Raw genomic sequence first — 18,811 nt, 5'->3', positions numbered from 1 at the left:
CTGGTACTGGACTTTTGTTTGTTGGAAGATTTTTAATCAGTTTCAATTTCATTACTTGTGATTGGTCTGTTCATATTTTCTGTTTCTTCCTGGTTCAGTCTTGGAAGGTTATACCTTTCTAAGAATTTGTCCATTTCTTCCAGGTTGTCCATTTTATTGGCATAGAGCTGCTTGTAGTAGTCTCTTAGGATGCTTTGTATTTCTGTGGTGTCTGTTGTAACTTCTCCTTTTTCATTTCTAATTTTATTGACTTGAGTCCTCTCCCTCTTTTTCTTGATGAGTCTAGCTAATGGTTTATCAATTTTGTTTATCTTCTCAAAGAACCAGCTTTTAGTTTTATTGATCTTTGCTATTGTTTTCTTTGTTTCTATTTCATTTATTTCTGTTCTGATCTTTATGATTTCTTTCCTTCTACTAAATTTGGGCTTTGTTTGTTCTTCTTTCTCTAGTTCCTTTAGGTGTAAGGTTAGATTGTTTATTTGAGATTTTTCTTGTTTCTTGAGGTAGGCTCGTATTGCTATAAACTTCCCTCTTAGAACTGCTTTTGCTGCATCCCATAGGTTTTGGATCATCGTGTTTTCATTGTTATTTGTCTCTAGGTATTTTTTGATTTCCTCTTTGGTTTCTTCAGTGATCTCTTGGTTATTTAGTGACGTATTGTTTAGCCTCCACATGTCTGTATTTTTTATGGTCGTTTTTTCCCCTGTAGCTGGTTTCTAATCTCATAGCATTGTGGTCAAAAAAGATGCTTAGTATGATTTCAATTTTCTTAAATTTACTGAGGCTTCATTTGTGACCCAAGATGTGATCTATTCTGTAGAATGTTCCGTGTGCCCTTGAGAAGAAAGTGTAACCTGCTGTTTTTGGATGGAATTTCCTATAAATGTCAATTAAATCTATCTGGTCTATTGTGTCATTTAAAGCTTGTGTTTCCTTATTTTCTGTTTGGATGATCTGTCCACTGGTGTAAGTGAGGTGTCAAAGTCCCCTATTATTGTGTTACTGTCAATTTCCTCTTTTAGAGCTGTTAGCAGTTGCCTTATGTATTGAGGTGCTCCTATGTTGGGTGCATATATAATTGTTATATCTTCTTCTTGGATTGATCCCTTGATCATCATGTAGTGTCCTTCTTTGTCTTTTGTAATAGTGTTTATTTTAAAGTCTATTTTGTCTGATATGAGAATTGCTACTCCAGCTTTATTTTGATTTCCGTTTGCATGGAATATATCTTTTTCCATCCCCGCACTTTCAGTCTGTATGTGTCCCTAGGTCTGAAGAGTGGGTCTCTTGTAGACAGCATATATATGGGTCCTGTTTTAGTATCCATTCAGCGAGCCTGTGTCTTTTGGTGGGAGCATTTAATCCATTCACGTTTAAGGTAATTATTGATATGTCTGTCCCTATTACCATTTTCTTAATCGTTATGGGTTTGTTTTTGTAGGTCCTTTTCTTCTCTTGTGTTTCCCACTTAGAGAAGTTCCTTTAGCATTTGTTGTGGATCTGGTTTGGTGGTGCTGAATCTCGTAGCTTTTGCTTGTCTGTAAAGCTTTTGATTTCTCCGTTGAATCTGAATGAGATCCTTGCCAGGTAGAGTAATCTTGGTTGTAGGTTCTTCCCTTTCATCACTCCACTTCCCTATCATGCCACTCCCTTCTGGCTTGTAGAGTTTCTGCTGAGAAATCAGCTGTTAACTTTATGGGAGTTCCCTTGTATGTTATTTGTCATTTTTCCCTTTCTGCTTTCAATAATTTTTCTTTGTCTTTAATTTTTGTCAATTTGATGACTATGTGTCTTGGCATGTTTCTCCTTGGGTTTATCCTGCCTGGGACTCTGTGTGCTTCCTGGACTTGGGTGGCTATTTTATTTCCCATGTTAGGGAAGTTTTTGACTATAATCTCTTCATACATTTTCTTGGGTCCTTTCTCTCTCTCTTCTCCTTCTGGGACCCCTATATAATGCAAATGTTGTTGTGTTTAATGTTGTCACAGAGGTCTCTTAGTCTGTCTTCATTTCTTTTCATTCTTTTTTCTTTATTCTGTTCCATGGCAGTGAATTCCACCATTCTGTCTTCCAGGTCACTTATCCATTCTTCTGCCTCTGTTATTCTGCTATTGATCCCTTCTCGTGTATTTTTCATTTCAGTTATTGTATTGTTCATCTCTGTTTGTTCTTTAATTCTTCTAGGTGTTTGTTCTTTAATTCTTTTAGGTCTTTGTTAAACATTTCTTGCATCTTCTTGATCTTTGCCTCCATTCTTTTTCTGAGGTCCTGGATCATCTTCACTGTCATTAATGGAATTCTGTTTCTGGAAGGTTGCCTATCTCCACGTCATTTAGTTGTTTTTATGGTTTTTATCTTATTCCTTCATCTGATACATAGACCTCTGCCTTTTCATCTCGTCTACCTTTCTATGAATGTGGTTTTTGTTCCACAGACTGAAGGATTGTAGTTCTTGCTTCTGCTGTCTGCCCTGTGGTGGATGAAGGTATCTAAGAGGCTTGTGCAAGTTTTTTGATGGGAGGGACTTGTAATGTATTCTTAATTCATATTGAAAACAAGGTAAATACCTTTCAAATCCAGCTAAACTCAAAGTTCCTCTAATTCTAAATCAAGCTGAGATTTTATATCATTGAGCTGAGCCCCATCCAATGTGGAAAGCTTCTGACTAAAAAGCAATTATGGGATTAGGCAAAGACAATCAGCAAAACGGTATTTTGAAGTCATTCTGGTTAATTAAGAACTTGTTCTACATGAGTGTCTTGGAAGAGGAGGGAAAATAAGCAGAAACTCTGGTGCAGTGGAGGTTGAGTTAGTCCAGGCAGAAACACTGAAGACTTAGATGAAGGTACTGACAGAAAGCAAAGAAGGAGCTGACAGAAGAGAGGTTATGGAGGATGGGCACAGTCTGGTAGTGGCCTCCCTGTGTAGGAGGAAGGGCAGCCCATCTCCTGTCACAGGATAAGCCCAATGCTGACTTTACACAGCGGCAGGTAATGGGGAAGGTCAAGGGGAGATACAATTATAAACAGCCTCTGCCTCCTTTATTTTAGGTAGTTACACTTTAGGATATAAACAGATCTAGAATATTCTGCGTCTTTGGGAAACTCAATTCATTAGGCTATAAGTGTCATCAAGGGTCACTGAGTTAATCATCCAGAAAATGAGGCCAGTCATGGAGCCAGACCTGTCATCCTGGGTATTACAGGCTGAAGTGTGTCCCCACCCCACCCCCCGATTCATAAGTTGAAGTCCTAACCCTCAGTATCTCAGAATGTGTCTATATTTGGAGACAGGGCCTCTACAGATGTAATTAAGTTGAAATGAGGTCACTAGGGTGGACCTTAATCCAACATGACTAGTTTCCTTATAGGAAGAGGAAATTTAGACAGAGACATGCACAGAGAGAAGACAATGTGAAGATACAGGGAGTAGATGGCTATCTACAATCCAAGGAGAGAGACTGGGAACAGACCCTTCCCTCACGGCCCTCAGAAGAAACAAGCCCTGCCAATACCTTGATCTCAGACTAGCCTCCAAACTGTGAGACAGTCAACTTCTTTTGCTTAAGCCACCCAATCAGTGGCACTTTGTTATGGCGGCCCTAGCAAAGTAACATCCTGGGTTACCCCTGAAGAAGGCATGCAGCATGTCTGGGCTCTTCTGTACAGCAAGCTGAGAACCACAGGCTAGAAGTAAGAGGCATTTCTACAATGAATCCCAAACAGAAATAGAATTGCACATAGCCCCTGACGTGAGTTCCTGTACACAGGTGTGCTGAGTGAAAGCAGGGTTCAGCACTCCATGCTTTTTAACAGGGCTGGGAGTTCTGAAGCTCTAGACTTCTGAAGGGATATGCTTACCCTAAGGGTGCTTACATCGTGGGCCCACCACAAGGGCCAACAGTGACTCTAGACTGGTTTTGTCAAAGTTATTTAATGCCACACTTTATAGCTGAAAGGGGAAAATTTAGAGACATTTTTCTTTAGAAATGAAAAAAGTCCGAAGATGAAGTAATTGGTCTTAGATGACACAGCTGCTTAGTGGTGACTCGGCTTCCGAGGAAAGAGCATTTTCCATCCCACTCGAAAGCCACTCCCATAAACACATGTAACAAAAACCAGAACAGCTCCACCCAGGGGGAAGTCTTGAATGCAGCCTGGCTGTGGCTGGTAGCCCCCAGAAGTCACCTGGGCAGTCTCTTCCAACTCAGAAAACCATTTTCTAGAGAATGCATGCTTATAAAAGCATGAGAGAGGCCTCATCACAAGAACAGGGATTGCTGAGAATCCCAGTATCATTTCTAGATTTAAAAACTACCCAAATGTGTTCATAAGTGTGAAGAGAAAAGGCTGCCATCCACGAGGCATGGTTTGAAGGAAAAAACACTCCCCTCAAAATTATCTCCCCCACCAAGCCTATCCCAGGGCTAAAATTCTCAGTTACAGAAGATTCCTTTTAATTTATGAAACTATATATCTGTGTCTCTTGGAAGGAAAACACCCATTGATACCCATTATCATATCATATATGACTAGTGTATTTGATTTACTGGCCCAGCAAGGCTCTGAGGAAATGGTACTCAGGAGAGGTAGGAGATAATGGATGAGAGGAAGGGAAGAGGAGTTCAGGCCGGGCACATGGTGACCAAAGCCACCCATGGGTCTTTGAGACTTCTGATAGGAATGGGGCAAGGAGAGAGAGGATAAAGACCAGACACAGGTTAGGAAAGGGCATGGTGTATTGGCCTAGAGGGGATAAAGGGAGAGTGACATGCTGAGAAAGTGAAGTCTGTGGGACTGAGTTTACCTCTCCTGGATGGTTTTATCTAGAGCTGGTCCTGCTTTTAGCCACATCCACCAGAGAGGCTGTTTGAGGAGTGGTTTGCCCTCAGTATTTATCACTTAGGGGAACACTACTGAGCCTGTGCACATCTGGTCCAGGGTCCTGAAGAGTTCACAGAACAATTTCCTTGGAGTACTTAGGAGGTCTGCTTCCATGTGCCTACACTTGTAAAACTAATATTCTCCTTCTGATAAAGTAAAGAGAATGGATAATATTTAAGGAAACTAAACAGATCTTACTACCAATTCTTCTGATGCCTCTACCTACAAGTGAAATGCTTTACTTAGTCATGGAATTTTACTCCACTAAGAAATCAAAATGTTGTGTGTGTGTTTAATAATTCTGCTTGAAATTTCCTGTAAAGACAGGTATAAAAAATGCTTTATGAATCAATCTGACTTCCGTCACAGGGCAGAGAGCTTGATGACTCAAGAGGGACTGCGTATTTCTTGGTTATCGGCGTTTAAAAAAAAAAAAAATTGAGGGAAATGATACAAACCTCCTCTTCTTCCCAGTCTATCAAATCCCAGTCATAAGCAATTACTGCTCTCCGTCTTTTCCAAAACTCCAGGAAAACTGTCGCTGGAACAAGCAGAGAAAGGCAGACATTTTCAAATAAAACAATGCCTTTAACTGTGCCAATGGATAATGAAGCCATTGTAAAGAATGACAGTTTGTGTAAGCATTCTTGAATATCAGAATTTCTAGATAAACTTTATTTAACAAGGATCATTTTCTGAGAAGTCTGTGTCAAACACAATGAAAACTTAGAGATTTAAATTAAGCTGATTTGCAAGTCACAGCAGAGCAGACTTACTAGAATGACGAAGCTCCTGAGATGTAAGAACACAGAAAACTAGGTTACCAACATCATTTGAAAAGTGAGGGGCAGAAAAGGAAAAGCATAGCTTAGCAGTTCACATGTATTTGATTGCCAGTGATTTCTTGTCCCCCAAATTCTTCTCAAGATAAATATCTGTGTAGACTGTATCTTCCTATTTTACTGAAGGAAGCTATTTTGTTGGAGGAAGCTGTCCTGTTGCTTCTCTTTTCTCCAAACCATCTCTTTATTGTCACATTGAAGGCAAAAGTGTGTAAATTCTGTTAAGAACCTTTCCCAACCTGCTGGCCTCCCTACCCAGGTAAAGCTGGGAGTGATCCTCATTTAGCCAAAGTAACTTTCTACTCAATTCAATTTAAAAATATCAACACAAATGAATTGTTGAGTATTATAAAATGATAGAGAGATCAAACAATAATCAAGACACATTCCTGCTGCCTTGGAAGTCACAAGCCCGATGAGGGAATACATACACTCAGTTACTCAGAGATGACTGCAACTAAGGATATCACAGAGATACCCTAGGAGAGGTAATTGTTGACCATCTCTATTGGGCCTTGCCGTGTAGTCAGACTTCAAAAGGGAAAAATATGTCATATATTTGGAATCAGTTTCATGGGGTAAGGTAAACATCCAAATGTCCATTCCAAAGAGAGATAATGACTTCCTTCTTTTCTACTTCCCTTTGCTCTAACACTACCTCCTTATTAGTGGTATTCAGACACAGAAGACATATTTAAAAATAAGTAACTGGAAAGACAGTATAGGCTAACAGTTAAGAGCTCTCTGGCCTGTGACCTAGACATTCCTAGATTTGAAATGCAGTTCAGATACAAGCTGTGCTACCACTGGCAAAGGAATTAACTTTTCTAATTCTCAATTTCCTGCTAAGCAAATGAGGGATGGCAATATAATCCCTATCTGCAATGGCAAAATTCAAAATGCTCTAAAAATTGTAAGTTTCTTCCCCTAGGTTTGGCAAAAATTCATCTTGTGGCAAGCTGTCACTTCAACTGAGGTGAGGCTACTCAAAGTCTTCATTTATCCCTCTTAGTGAGAGTATACATACGTTGAAAGCAGCCATATTAATGTATTTGAACATGGGGTCCTTCCCAGACCTCACGGGGTATTATAGAATATATGACATATGTACCACAGTGCCTCTCTAAAATCTGAAAAATTCAGAATATAGTTGTTAAGAAAATCACGCCTAAAATAATCAAGTGCTTAATTCTAGAAGTGGGAAATGGAAACAAACATATGTCTTTGGAGGTTAATAAAAGTGCCAAACTATTTACAACAGCCAAGACATGGAAGCAATCTAAATGTCCATTGACAGAGGAGTAGATAAAGAGGATGTGTGGTACATATATACAATGGAATATTAGCCATAAAAAAGAATGAAATAATGCCATTTGCAGCAACATGAATGGACCTAGAGATTGTCATACTGAGTGAAGTCAGACAGAGAAAAGACAAATATCATATGATATCACTTATATGTGGAATCTTAAAAAAATGTACAAATGAACTTATTTACAAAACTGAAACAGAGTCACAGCTGTAGAAAACAAACTTATGGTCACCAGGGGGAAAGGCGGGGAGGGATAAATTGGGAGATTGGGATTGATATATACACACTACTATATATAAAACAGATAACTAATAAGGACCTACTGTATAGCACAGGGAACTTTACTCAATACTATGTAATGACCTATATGGGAAAAGAATCTAAAAAAGAACAGATATATGTATATGTATAACTGATTCACTTTGCTGTACACCTGAAACTAACACAACATTGTAAATCTACTATGCTCCAATTGAAAATGAAAAAAGAAAAGTGCCAAAAGCTGAGCAGCTATTTTCCACTGGAATCCTTGCCAGGAGTCTTATTATGTCAGGGGTTCCCAAGACCACCTCCAGTCTTGATGATTCACTAGGAGGACTCATAGGACTCAGCATATAGTGGTACATACGGCTAAGATTTACTACAGTGAAAGGATATAAAGCAAAATCAGCAGAGGGAAAAGGCACATGGGGTGAAGTCTGGGGGAAACCAGGTGCAAGCTTCCAAGAGTCCTCTCCCAGTGGAATCACACAGCACGTACTTAATTCCTCAGCAATGAGTTGTGACAACACGTGAAATGTTGTCTGACAGGGAAGTTCATTAGAAACTCAGTGCCCAGGGTTCTTATCAGGGCCTTGTCATATAGGCATCCTTTGCCTAGCACGTTCCAAAATTCCCAAGCCTCATAAAAAATCAGGTAGGTATTCAGCACAAACCATAATGTTTGAGCACACCGTTTAAAATGTAAAACAAGTTACTCTTATCAGTTAGGGTGGTAGAAACTCTCCTGAAATTTAAGTTCCCAGATGCCACCCACGGGCCAGCCCTGTAAAGCAGGACTCTCTAAGGCAGGCCTGCTGTGTTAACTTCTTTCTGCACATTTGCCCTCTGCCTCACCAAATTATCTTGTCCTTGCATGGGGTCCCTGAAACATCTCCTTGATTAGGTCCTCTGGCCCTTCAAACAAATGCCACTTTATTGATTTTCTCTCTCTGGTCTCCAGAGTCCCTCCTAGCCTTGAAGAGACAAGGCAGCCAAGCCTTGAATGTGTGGCTTTTCTCCGTAAGAAGAAAAGCTTGGGACCCCTTGGCCTCAGAAAGGCTTGCTGGGGGGGGTCATTCTGGGATGGCCTAAGGCCACAGGATACACATCCAGTCTGTCTTATAGGCTGTTGCTGCTCCCAACAAGCCCCACCGGCCCATCTGTGGTTCTCGCCTGTAGGAACTGATTTCCAGGACAAGCCCGTGGCTGTAAGAATTATTCCACCAGCTTCCTTCTCCCCAGCATGTGCTGAACCCTGCTTCAAGGAGAAAGAAACTCAAAGCAGTAATTCCCTTCTTCGGCCAATAATCTTCTCCTCTCTTCCATTCTAAAACTTGGGAAGATGAGAAGAAGAAATGAATTGTTTGTGCAGCTGCCATTTTCTTGTGTCTTTGTGTGAAAATCCCCATTCATCTGAGGAGGAATCTGCTTCTATCTCTATGTATGAACTAGGACATAATCAAACGAATATAGGTGATCTCTTCTCAAGGCAAAGCTCCGATCCCCCACCCTCGTAACTCCATGATTTAAGTCCTCTGTCTAAATACACAGCTCTGGGAGCCCATGTGCTTTGGGTGTGGTAAGTTATATGCTGCCTTATGTCATGAGCTCACACATTCCTCTTTGTCGCCTTTGAAGCTGGCTTATGCTATATGTATATGTATATCTATCCATCTATATATATATATATCTTTTTTATTTTTATTTTTATTTTTATTTTTGCTGTACGCAGGCCTCTCACTGTTGTGGCCTCTCCCGTTGCGGAGCACAGGCTCCGGATGCGCAGGCTCAGTGGCCATGGCTCACGGGCCCAGCCGCTCTGCAGCATGTGGGATCTTCCCGGACCGGGGCACGAACCTGTGTCCCCTGCATCAGCAGGCAGACTCTCAACCACTGCACCACCAGGGAAGCCCTATTTATCTTTATATTATATCTTTCTTTTATACTGCCCAATACTATGATTAAGTTTGATTAAAAGTGTATTTCTTTTGGAACTTCCCTGGCGGTCCAGTGGTTAAGACTTCGCCTTTCCAATGCAGGGGGTGTGGGTTCGATCCCTGGTCGGGGAGCTGAGATCCCACATGCCTCAGGGCCAAAAACCAAAACATAAAACAGAAGCAAAGTTGTGACAAATTCAATAAAGACTTTAAAATTGGTCCACATCAAAAAAATCTTTAAAAAATAAATTTTAAAAAAGTATATTTCTTTTATATATCAATTCTCAAAAGACTGAAAATTCTGAAGTGTTTTGTCAACATTTTCTAATATATGCAATTATTTCCACAAGAGTTTGGCCCCCAAATTTCCTTTTTCTCTGCTATTTACTGCTAGCATTTTGAACTTCTTAGATTCCAATCTATCTTTCCATGCTGCTAATGATTTTTCTAAACCCCAATCTAACCAGGTCTCCGAGCGGGGGTTGGTCAATAGAGTCACATCACCCATAAAATAAAGCCCTGTTATCAGCCCAGGATACAAGGATCCTAAGGACCCTGCTTATGCCCAACTTGCCACCCTGTACTTCTACCGATCTACCCACAAACAAGTTCACCTGAGATGTTAATGCCAATCCCAAACAACAATCCTCTCACAACAGTAGTTGACACATTAGGAAATTCTGAGACTTCTGTCAGTGCAGACAGGGTCGGGATTAGTGTTCAGGTAGCTTAGTGTTCAAATAGCAGGACACTCTTGGCTCTGAATCACACACAATTGAGAAGTTTGTCACATGCAGCCCATAAGGGACACAAAAGGAAGATATGACATAGTGTTCTGCAGGCCACACTCTATTTTTTTCTGTTTTTTTTTTTTTTTTTTGTGGTATGCGGGCCTCTCACTGTTGTGGCCTCTCCCGTTGGGGAGCACAGGCTCCGGACGCACAGGCTCAGTGGCCATGGCTCACGGGCCCAGCCGCTCTGGGGCATGTGGGATCTTCCCGGGCCGAGGCACGAACCTGTGTCCCCTGCATTGGCAGGCGGACTCCCAACCACTGCGCCACCAGGGAAGCCCGGCCACACTCTATTATCATTTTCTTAAATAGAATAATTATGGTTAAGTTCAAATCAATTTGTGGCTGACTCCTATGCATTTACTGAAACCATTTATCATCTGTCTAAGCATAGTGCGATTATATCTCCCAGGTTTACTGCAATTATATGTGGCCATGAGCCAAATTGTGGCCAATGAAAAGTAAGCAGAAGTGATGTGTGTCACTTTTGGGCTGAGGAATTAAGAAGTAGGTGTATCCTCCCTGTGCTTCTTTTCTCCTTTTGCTAGATGAATGGAGAGAACTCAGAGGATCTAGAAGAGGATGGAGCCATGAGATGGAAGGAATTTGAGTCCTTGGATGACCATGTAGAAGGCTATCTGACAACCAGGAACACCTGATTGGGTTTTAAGTTTGTGGGTTCTACTGAGCATCAAGGTTTTGCAGTTTGTATATTACAGCAGCTAACTTTACTCATCCTAACTGATATAGGGTTTTTTCTGGAAAGCATAGCCATGATTAACATTCTGCAAATAGTTAGAAAAAAACCCATTGAATAACTATCTTTCATCATCTTCCTAAGGCATTTATAGAGACCAATGCAGGGAAATCTCCTCTTTCAGCTGCATATCTTAAGTTCCATGGCAGGGTTGAAATACTGTACCACTTGTTTAGTTACTGTATAGTAAGTAATATTACATCTTAGGTATTAATCTTTATTTTCGAAAAAGCCTGTAAAGTTTGATATTATTTTCATTATTCTATGGAGGAAAAATCTGAGGTACAGAGAACTCACAAGGCTAGTAAAAAATGGAACTGAGATTTGAACCTGATTTGCCTCTTTTTTTTGGTTAAAACAGCAGAAATTTATTTTTTCACAGTTCTGGAGCTTACAAGTCCAAAATCAAGGTGTTAGCAGGGTTGGTTCCTTCTGGAAGCTTTGAGGGAGAGTCTGTTCCATGCTTCTCTCCTAGCTTCTTGTGATTTCCCACAATCCTTGGCATCCTGGATTTGCAGAGGTACTGCTCCTCTACCTCTGTCTTCACATGGCATTCTCCCCTGTGAGTGTCTGTGTCTCTGTTTTCTCTTCTTATAAGGACACCAGTCATACTGGTAATCCAGTATGGCCTCCTCTTAACTTGGTTACATCTTCAAAGACCCTATTTCCAAATAAGGTCACTTTCACAGGTATCAGGAGTTAGAACCTCAACATATCCTTTTTTGGGCGACACAATGCAACCCACAACAGGGATGTTTGGGCTGTCACAAGGACTAGGGACACAACTGGCATTTAGAGTAGGAGCCAGAGGTGCTAACTACATGACTCCTCGCTACGAGGTCACACTCTAATCTGGGAGCTTTAACTTCTATTGAAATGGGAAAAGCCAAAAAGAGAGACAAAGGGAGACAAAGGAAGACAAAGAAAGCCTACTCTCCCAACCATAGGAGCTGAAACTAGTTATAAATTAGCAGTGCTGTGCCCCAGGGTTATAGGTTCACTGTGGGAGCCTGGCATTAGCTCTGTATCCTTCTCTCTGATCTATACTCTTCTGGGAGGCCTGGAAAAGTCCACACTTATTCCCAAAGCTACTAGGGATACAATGCTGCCAATTTTTGCCCTCTGGTAACATAATAGGTATTGAGAGGCCTAATTTGATTCTTCACTTTAAAAATGTCTGCACTGGTAGTCCAGAGGAAAATTATATTTAATCCCAGAAAATAATTTTAAAGGCACTTTTCTTATTTTTGAAAAAACAAGGAGCTTAAAGATCCTACAGTCTAACTTCTTTCCTTGAGAAAAAATTATGTTCCATTTGTTTGGAGAAAAACAAGAATTGAGCTCTGGCCAGGAATAAAATGAGCAGTACCTATGAGTGAGTACAACAGGAATGTGACTACATTTTAAGAAGCCGAAACTATTACTGGCATTGGGACCTTTTCTGGAGAAAGTCAGTGTGTCCAGATAGGGAAAAAACAAGGGTAGCTGAGGAAAAACAAGGGTCTAAGCACACAAATTTGGTAGTTTCATCTAATGTAGATATTAGAAAGGTATCCCGACATGGGATAAGAATGATTAATCAAGCAGAAAAAAAATAGTTCTTGCTCCCCTCTTTTATTCATTTAACAATTATTAATTGCATTCTTTTGATGTTCTAGGGATTTTGCTAGCTGTACTGATTCCCATGCTCAAACAACATATGGTGATTAATTTGGCTTCCCAAGTTTCCTGACAGAGGAATAATGTGATGGTCATTATAAAATAATATTCACTGCCATATACCTGTATTTTCACATTCTAGCTTATGCACTGGTGTTTGCAGAGTTTAGAAGAGTCTGTATCCCCAGGTCAGATTAGCTCTGGGTATTCCAACAGTGTTTCTGAACTGGTAATGCCTAGGAGACACCATGGATCATGGCAGTTTCTCCAGGGAACCACAATTCTCTGAGGCCTTGTCTGAGGGTATGCTTCCCTTCTATACAAAGCCATTAAACTGCAGCAGGCTGAGGACTTTCGCTTCCACTCATGAGGATTAACTACTACAATATAAGAAATAGCTCTTACCAGCACTGGACAAGAGACAGTGCAAACCTGTGACACTGAGAGAAAGGAAATAAATGAGGTGGGCCTTAGGAGCATACCAACTCATTGCTTCTAGGTAGTTCCCAGGCTACAGTTCAGGCAGGGAGAACAAAAACAGAGCCTAGTGATTTTACTGAGATGGGGAGACAGAGATTGAGTAGGGAGGGTGAGTTGGCAACTATCTATGGGGAAGAATACCAGAAAGGAAGGAGCTATACTAAAAGAAATCTGCAATATCAGCAACAAGGTCCCCTCTACTCTTGACATGCATGGGGTGAAACTACATGAGGCCGCTTGGTAGCTAAACAATCCTCAGAGTTCACAGAGGGCCAGAAGTAGTTCACAATCCCACTAGTCAGAATGCAGAGTATTATAATACATAGGTATTATAAGAGGTCTAATACAGGTGATGCCTTAGTTGTGGACTATTGTAAGTCTCTGGACTTACAATAAATAAGCTAAACACAAGCTTCAAAAGGATCAGACAGGGCTGCAAGTTAGTTAACTGCATGCCTGAACAAAGTCCAGCACTAAAGAAACACAACAAAACCCCAAAACTCAACACTTTCCAGCACTGAATAAAAAATTACCAGGAATGCAGATTAGCAGGAAAATAAAACCTATAACTAAGAGAAAAATTCAATCAATCTCAGACTGACAGCCTAGAAATGATAGAGCAAGGATGACAAAACAACTACAGTTGGCCCTTGAACAGTGTGGGGGTTAGGGGTGCCTACCCCCATGCAGTTGAAAAATTCACATATAACTTTATAGTAGGCCTTCCGTATCAGCAGTTCCACATCTGTGGATTCAACCAATTGCTGATCATGTAGTACTGCAGTACATATTTCTTGAAAAAAAATCTGCATATAAGTGGACCTGTGCAGTTCAAATCTGTGCTTTTCAAGAATCAACTGTATTATAAATATGCTTCGTATGTCAAGAAGGTAGATAAAAACCTGAACACAATGGGGAAAGTGATAAAATATACAAAAAGATCCAAGTGATTAAAATCTGAGATGAAAAATGCAACATAGGAAAAGAAAAATACACTGGATAGGATTAACAGAAGATTAGCTTTTTCAGAAGAAAAGATCAGTGAACCTGAAGACAAATCAATAGAAACAATATAAAAAGGAGCATGGAGAACACAAAGACTAAAAAGACTGAAAAAGGGTGACCAAAGTATAAGTAACCTGTAGGTCAATATTCAGTGGTCTAACATACATGTAATTGGAGTACTACACAATATGATTCTGGAAAATTTTCTAAGAACATGCAAGACCTGTACATTGGAAATTACATAACATTGCTCAAAGAAATTATAGAACAATTAAATAAATGAAAAGCTAAATGACATTCATGGGTAGAAATATTTGACAGTAAGTCTTCAGTATTCCCAAATTGATTTATTGTTTCAACTCAATCACAATCAAATATCAGCATTTTTGGGGGGTAAAAATTGACAAGTTAATTCTAAGATTTATATGGAAATGCAAAGGACCTAAAGTAGACCAAATAATTTTTTTAAAGAGGAAGATTTCAAAGCTTACTATTATGCTATAATAATCAAGACAGTGTTATTACATAAAAGTAGACATATAGATCAAACAGAAAAAAGTTTCACATATAGACCTATACATGGCCAACTGATTTTCAACCAAAATATGCCAAGAAAATTCAAGGAAGAAAAGGATAATCTTTTAGCAAGCAGTACTAGAACAATTGGATATCCATATATGCAAAAAAATGGATCTGACCCTTACCTTACACTATATACAAAAATCAACTTGAAATAACTCATGGACCTAAATATATGATCTAAAATTACAAGCTCTCTAGAAGAAGATATAGAAGAAAATCTTAGGGAACTTGAGTTTGGCAAAGATTTCTTTAAAAAACAAAAATCACGGAATAAAAGAAAAAATTAAATTGGAATATATCAAAAGTAAAAACTCTTGTCTTTTATTTTTATTTTATTTATTTTTTATTTTAAACTTATTTATTTATTAGCCATGCCACAAGGCATGTGGGATCTTAGTACCCCAACTAGGGATCAAACCCGTGCCCCCTGCAGTTGGAAGCACGGAATCCTAACCACTGGACTGCCAGTGAATTCCAAGCACTTGCTTTTTATTTTTATTTTTTTTAACATCTTTATTGGAGTATAATTGCTTTACAATGGTGTGTTAGTTTCTGCTTTATAACAAAGTGAATCAGTTATACATATACATATGTTCCCATATCTCTTCCCTCTTGCATCTCCCTCCCTCCCACCCTCCCTATCCCACCCCTCTAGGTGGTCACAAAGCACCGAACTGATCTCCCTGCAAGCACTTGCTTTTTATTTATTTATTTATTTATTTATTTTTTTGTGGTATGCGGGCCTCACTGTTGTGGCCTCTCCCCTGCGGAGCACAGGCTCCGGACGCGCAGGCTCAGCGGCCATGGCTCACGGGCCCAGCCGCTCCGCAGCATGTGGGATCCTCCCAGACCGGGGCACGAACCCATGTCCCCTGCATCGGCAGGCGGACTCCCAACCACTGCGCCACCAGGGAAGCCCACACTTGCTTTTTAAAAGATACCATTAAGAACATAAAAATGAAAGCCACGAACTGGGAAAAATATTTGCAAACATAGGTATGCTAAAGGACTTCTACACAGATTATATAAATTACTCTTTTAACTTAAAAATAAGAAGACAAACAACCCAATAACAAACGGACATTTGAACAAACACTTCACTAAAGATGTGTAGATTGCAAACAAGCTCACGGAAAGATGTTCAACATCACTAGTCATCAGGGAAATGCAAATTAAAACCACAATGGTATAACACTATATACCCACTAGGATGACTAAAATTATAAAGACTAATAATTCCAGGTGTTTGTGAGGATGTGGAACACCTGGAGCTCTCATATAATGCTATTGGGAATGCACAATGGCACAGCTACTTCAGAAAACAATTTTTTATAAAGTTAGACATTCCCTTATTCTATGATCCAGCAATGCCACTCCTAATTATTTTCCCAGGAGAAATAGATACAAAGACTTTTATGCAAATGTGCAAAAAATTTTATAATAGCCGTTAAGTCTCAGCTGTATTCATAATAGCTAAAAACAGGATTGAATCCAAATGTTTATCAACATTTGGATAAACAAATGGATAAAATGAATAAACAAACTTTGGTGTATTTCAGGCAGTAGAATACTATTCTGTACCAAAAAGAACAAACTACCAACATATGCAACATATATTGCATATGCAACCAATTTATATTGTTGCATACCAACATATGCAACAATATAAATGAATCTCAACAGCTTTAATCTTAATGGAAGAAGCCAGGAACAAAATGCTAAATACTGAAAGATTCTATTTGTATGCAATTCTAGAACAGAGTAAACTATAGTGATAGAAAGCAGGTTTGAGGTTGCCAAGGGGCTGACTTCCGAGGCTTGAAGAAACTTTCTGGAGAAAGAAAATGTTCTATGTCATCATTACAGGGACGGTTACATGACTATATACATTTGACATAATGTCAAAATGAACACTTAAAATCACTGGATTTTATTTTATGTGAATCATACCTAACTAAAACTGATAAAAATGTCCTATAATCCTATCACCCAGAGGACACCACCATTAATATAATATAAAATACCTTTGTTTAGCTCACAGGAAACATTTTGACCAGGCCCAACTGTGAATGGCTGCAGGAAAGAAGAAATTAACACATCCCCTCCAGAGTCTGGCCAGAACTAGGAAATATCTGCAATGACTTATAGCCTTTTTTATTCTTCCTCCTCACCTCCCCTCTCTTTGTTCTATAAAAGAAACTAGCATCGAAATCCAGGCAAGATAGTTCTTTGGGACACCAGCCCACCATCTTCTCAGTCTTCTGGCTTTTTGAATAAGGTCACTATTCTTTGTGCCAGTATCTCATCTCTCAATTTATTGGCCTGTCATGCAGTGAGCAGGAGTTTGGACCCGGTGATGCTTCTATACCTGAAATCACACTTGATTTGTATACTTTGTATCCTACGTTTAAAAAAGTGAAATATAGCTTTGTGTTATGTTATTATATGCTTTGAAAGACGATTTTTAATGGCTACTTATAATTTCCTTAACCATTCTATTGTTGGATATTTAGGTTATTTCCAATTTTTGTCTGTCACAAACAACTAAAGCAAGGAAAATATATTTATGTATAATACATGTTTATGTTTATATATGTTTATAATATATTTGTATTTTTTTGTGACTATTTTGGGTCTTTGTTGCTGTGCACAGGCTTTCTCTAGTTGCAGTGAGCGGGGCCTACTCTTTGTTGCGGTGTGCGGGCATCTCATTGCAGTGGCTTCTCTTGTTGCGGAGCGTGGACTCTAGGCGTGCGGGCTTCACTAGTTGTGGCACGCGGACTCAGTAGTTGTGGCTCGTGGGCTCTAGAGCGCAGGCTCAGTAGCTGTGGTGCACGGGCTTAGTTGCTCCGTGGCATGTGGAATCTTCCCTGACCAGGGCTCGAACCCGTGTCCCCTGCATTGGCAGGTAGATTCTTAACCACTGAGCCACCAGGGAAGCCCAATATATTTGTTTTTATTCTGTAATTGAGATCTTCCCTGACACCCAATTCTGCATAATGTTTTAACTGAGCACTGGAACAGCCTTCTTAGTGGCTACCTGCTACCTAGTGGTCCCCACTTTCACCCCTCCCCACACTGTTGCCACAGTTGCTTCCCAAACACAACTGTTGATGTCACTCCCCAGTTTACAACTTCAGCTGGCTTTCTGCTGCCTACAGGGTGAAGCCATGGTTCTCTGTTGTGGTACAGATGTCGTGTGATAAGCAGAACTCAGGCTTCAACATATACTCTGTTATGGTTGAATTGTGTCCCCCCTGCAAAAAAATGTGTTGGTGTCCTAAGCTCCAACCTCAGAATATCACCTTATTTGGAAATAAAATAACTGCAGATTAACTAGTTGAGTTCCTACTGGAGTAAGGTGGGGCCTTAATCTAATATGATTAGTGTCCTTATATAAGAAGACCGCCATGTGAAGACAACAGAGACACGGGGAGAATGCAGGTGAAGATGGGGGGCAGAGATTGGAACCATGTTCTCTCCAAGCCAAGGAATGCCAAAGTTCGCTGGCCAGCACAAGAGTCTAAGAGAGACACATGGAACAGATTCCCGCACAGAGTCTCCCATAGGAACCAACACTGTTGACACCTTGATTTCAGACATCTAGTCTCCAGAACTGTGAAAGGATAACTTTCTGGGGTTTTAAGCCACCCAGTTTGTGGTATATTGTTACAGCACCCCCTAGGAAACTAAGACACGTTCTATGTCCCTAGCACATGTAATGTCTAAGCATTCCTTTTCAGAGTTTTACTCACACTGTTATCAGCTCAGAATGTTAATCATACCTCCCCCAACTCCATTTATTTGCCTGGCACATTTAAGACTTGGTTCCAATATCTATTCTTGGGTAAAACCTTTTCTGCTTTTCCTTTTTGCCTCAGGAAGTTGGCTGCATGGACCCTCACTGTCTCTTTATAAATTGGACTTAACACCTAGTATTATAATTACCAACTTCTGAAAGCAGAGATCACATCTTACTCATTTTTTAGGTATACCCAGTGCCAAGGGACAGTGAATATGCACTGTCTACTGAGTAATGAAATCTTATAACATCCTATAGGAGATGCATGCCACAGTGGACATACTTCAGAATGACTCTGGAGTTTGGTAGACAAAATCTGGTTTAAAATCCAGACTCCACCACTTACCAGCTGCTGGGTAATCTTAGGTAAGTTGCATAACCTCTCTGAGGCTGAATATCTTCAGCTATAAGATGGAGATAACAATTTCTTCCTGGTAGGTTATGAGAAATTGATGAGGTGTCATATGTGACTGCACCTACACACCTAGTAGGCATTTAGT

The 18,811-nt window shown here is 40.0% G+C and overlaps 1 protein-coding gene across 8 annotated transcripts in view; it reads right to left on the bottom strand.

The window, feature by feature from the left end:
- ANO4 (anoctamin 4) overlaps positions 1–18,811 on the bottom strand; it is a 325,264-nt gene that overhangs the window by 66,118 nt on the left and 240,335 nt on the right. For all 8 annotated transcript variants that reach the window (XM_067009963.1, XM_059081938.2, XM_067009965.1 and 5 more), the window contains one exon: positions 5,342–5,424. In XM_067009963.1, coding sequence (XP_066866064.1) covers positions 5,342–5,424 — 83 coding nt within the window. The remainder of the gene's footprint in view (positions 1–5,341; positions 5,425–18,811) is intronic.

This window comes from Kogia breviceps, chromosome 12 (genome assembly GCF_026419965.1).
Source record: "Kogia breviceps isolate mKogBre1 chromosome 12, mKogBre1 haplotype 1, whole genome shotgun sequence".
Classification (NCBI taxonomy): Eukaryota; Metazoa; Chordata; class Mammalia; order Artiodactyla; family Physeteridae; genus Kogia; species Kogia breviceps.
The sequence above is the reverse complement of the archived record's forward strand: the minus strand, read 5'-3'. Positions and strand labels throughout refer to the sequence as shown.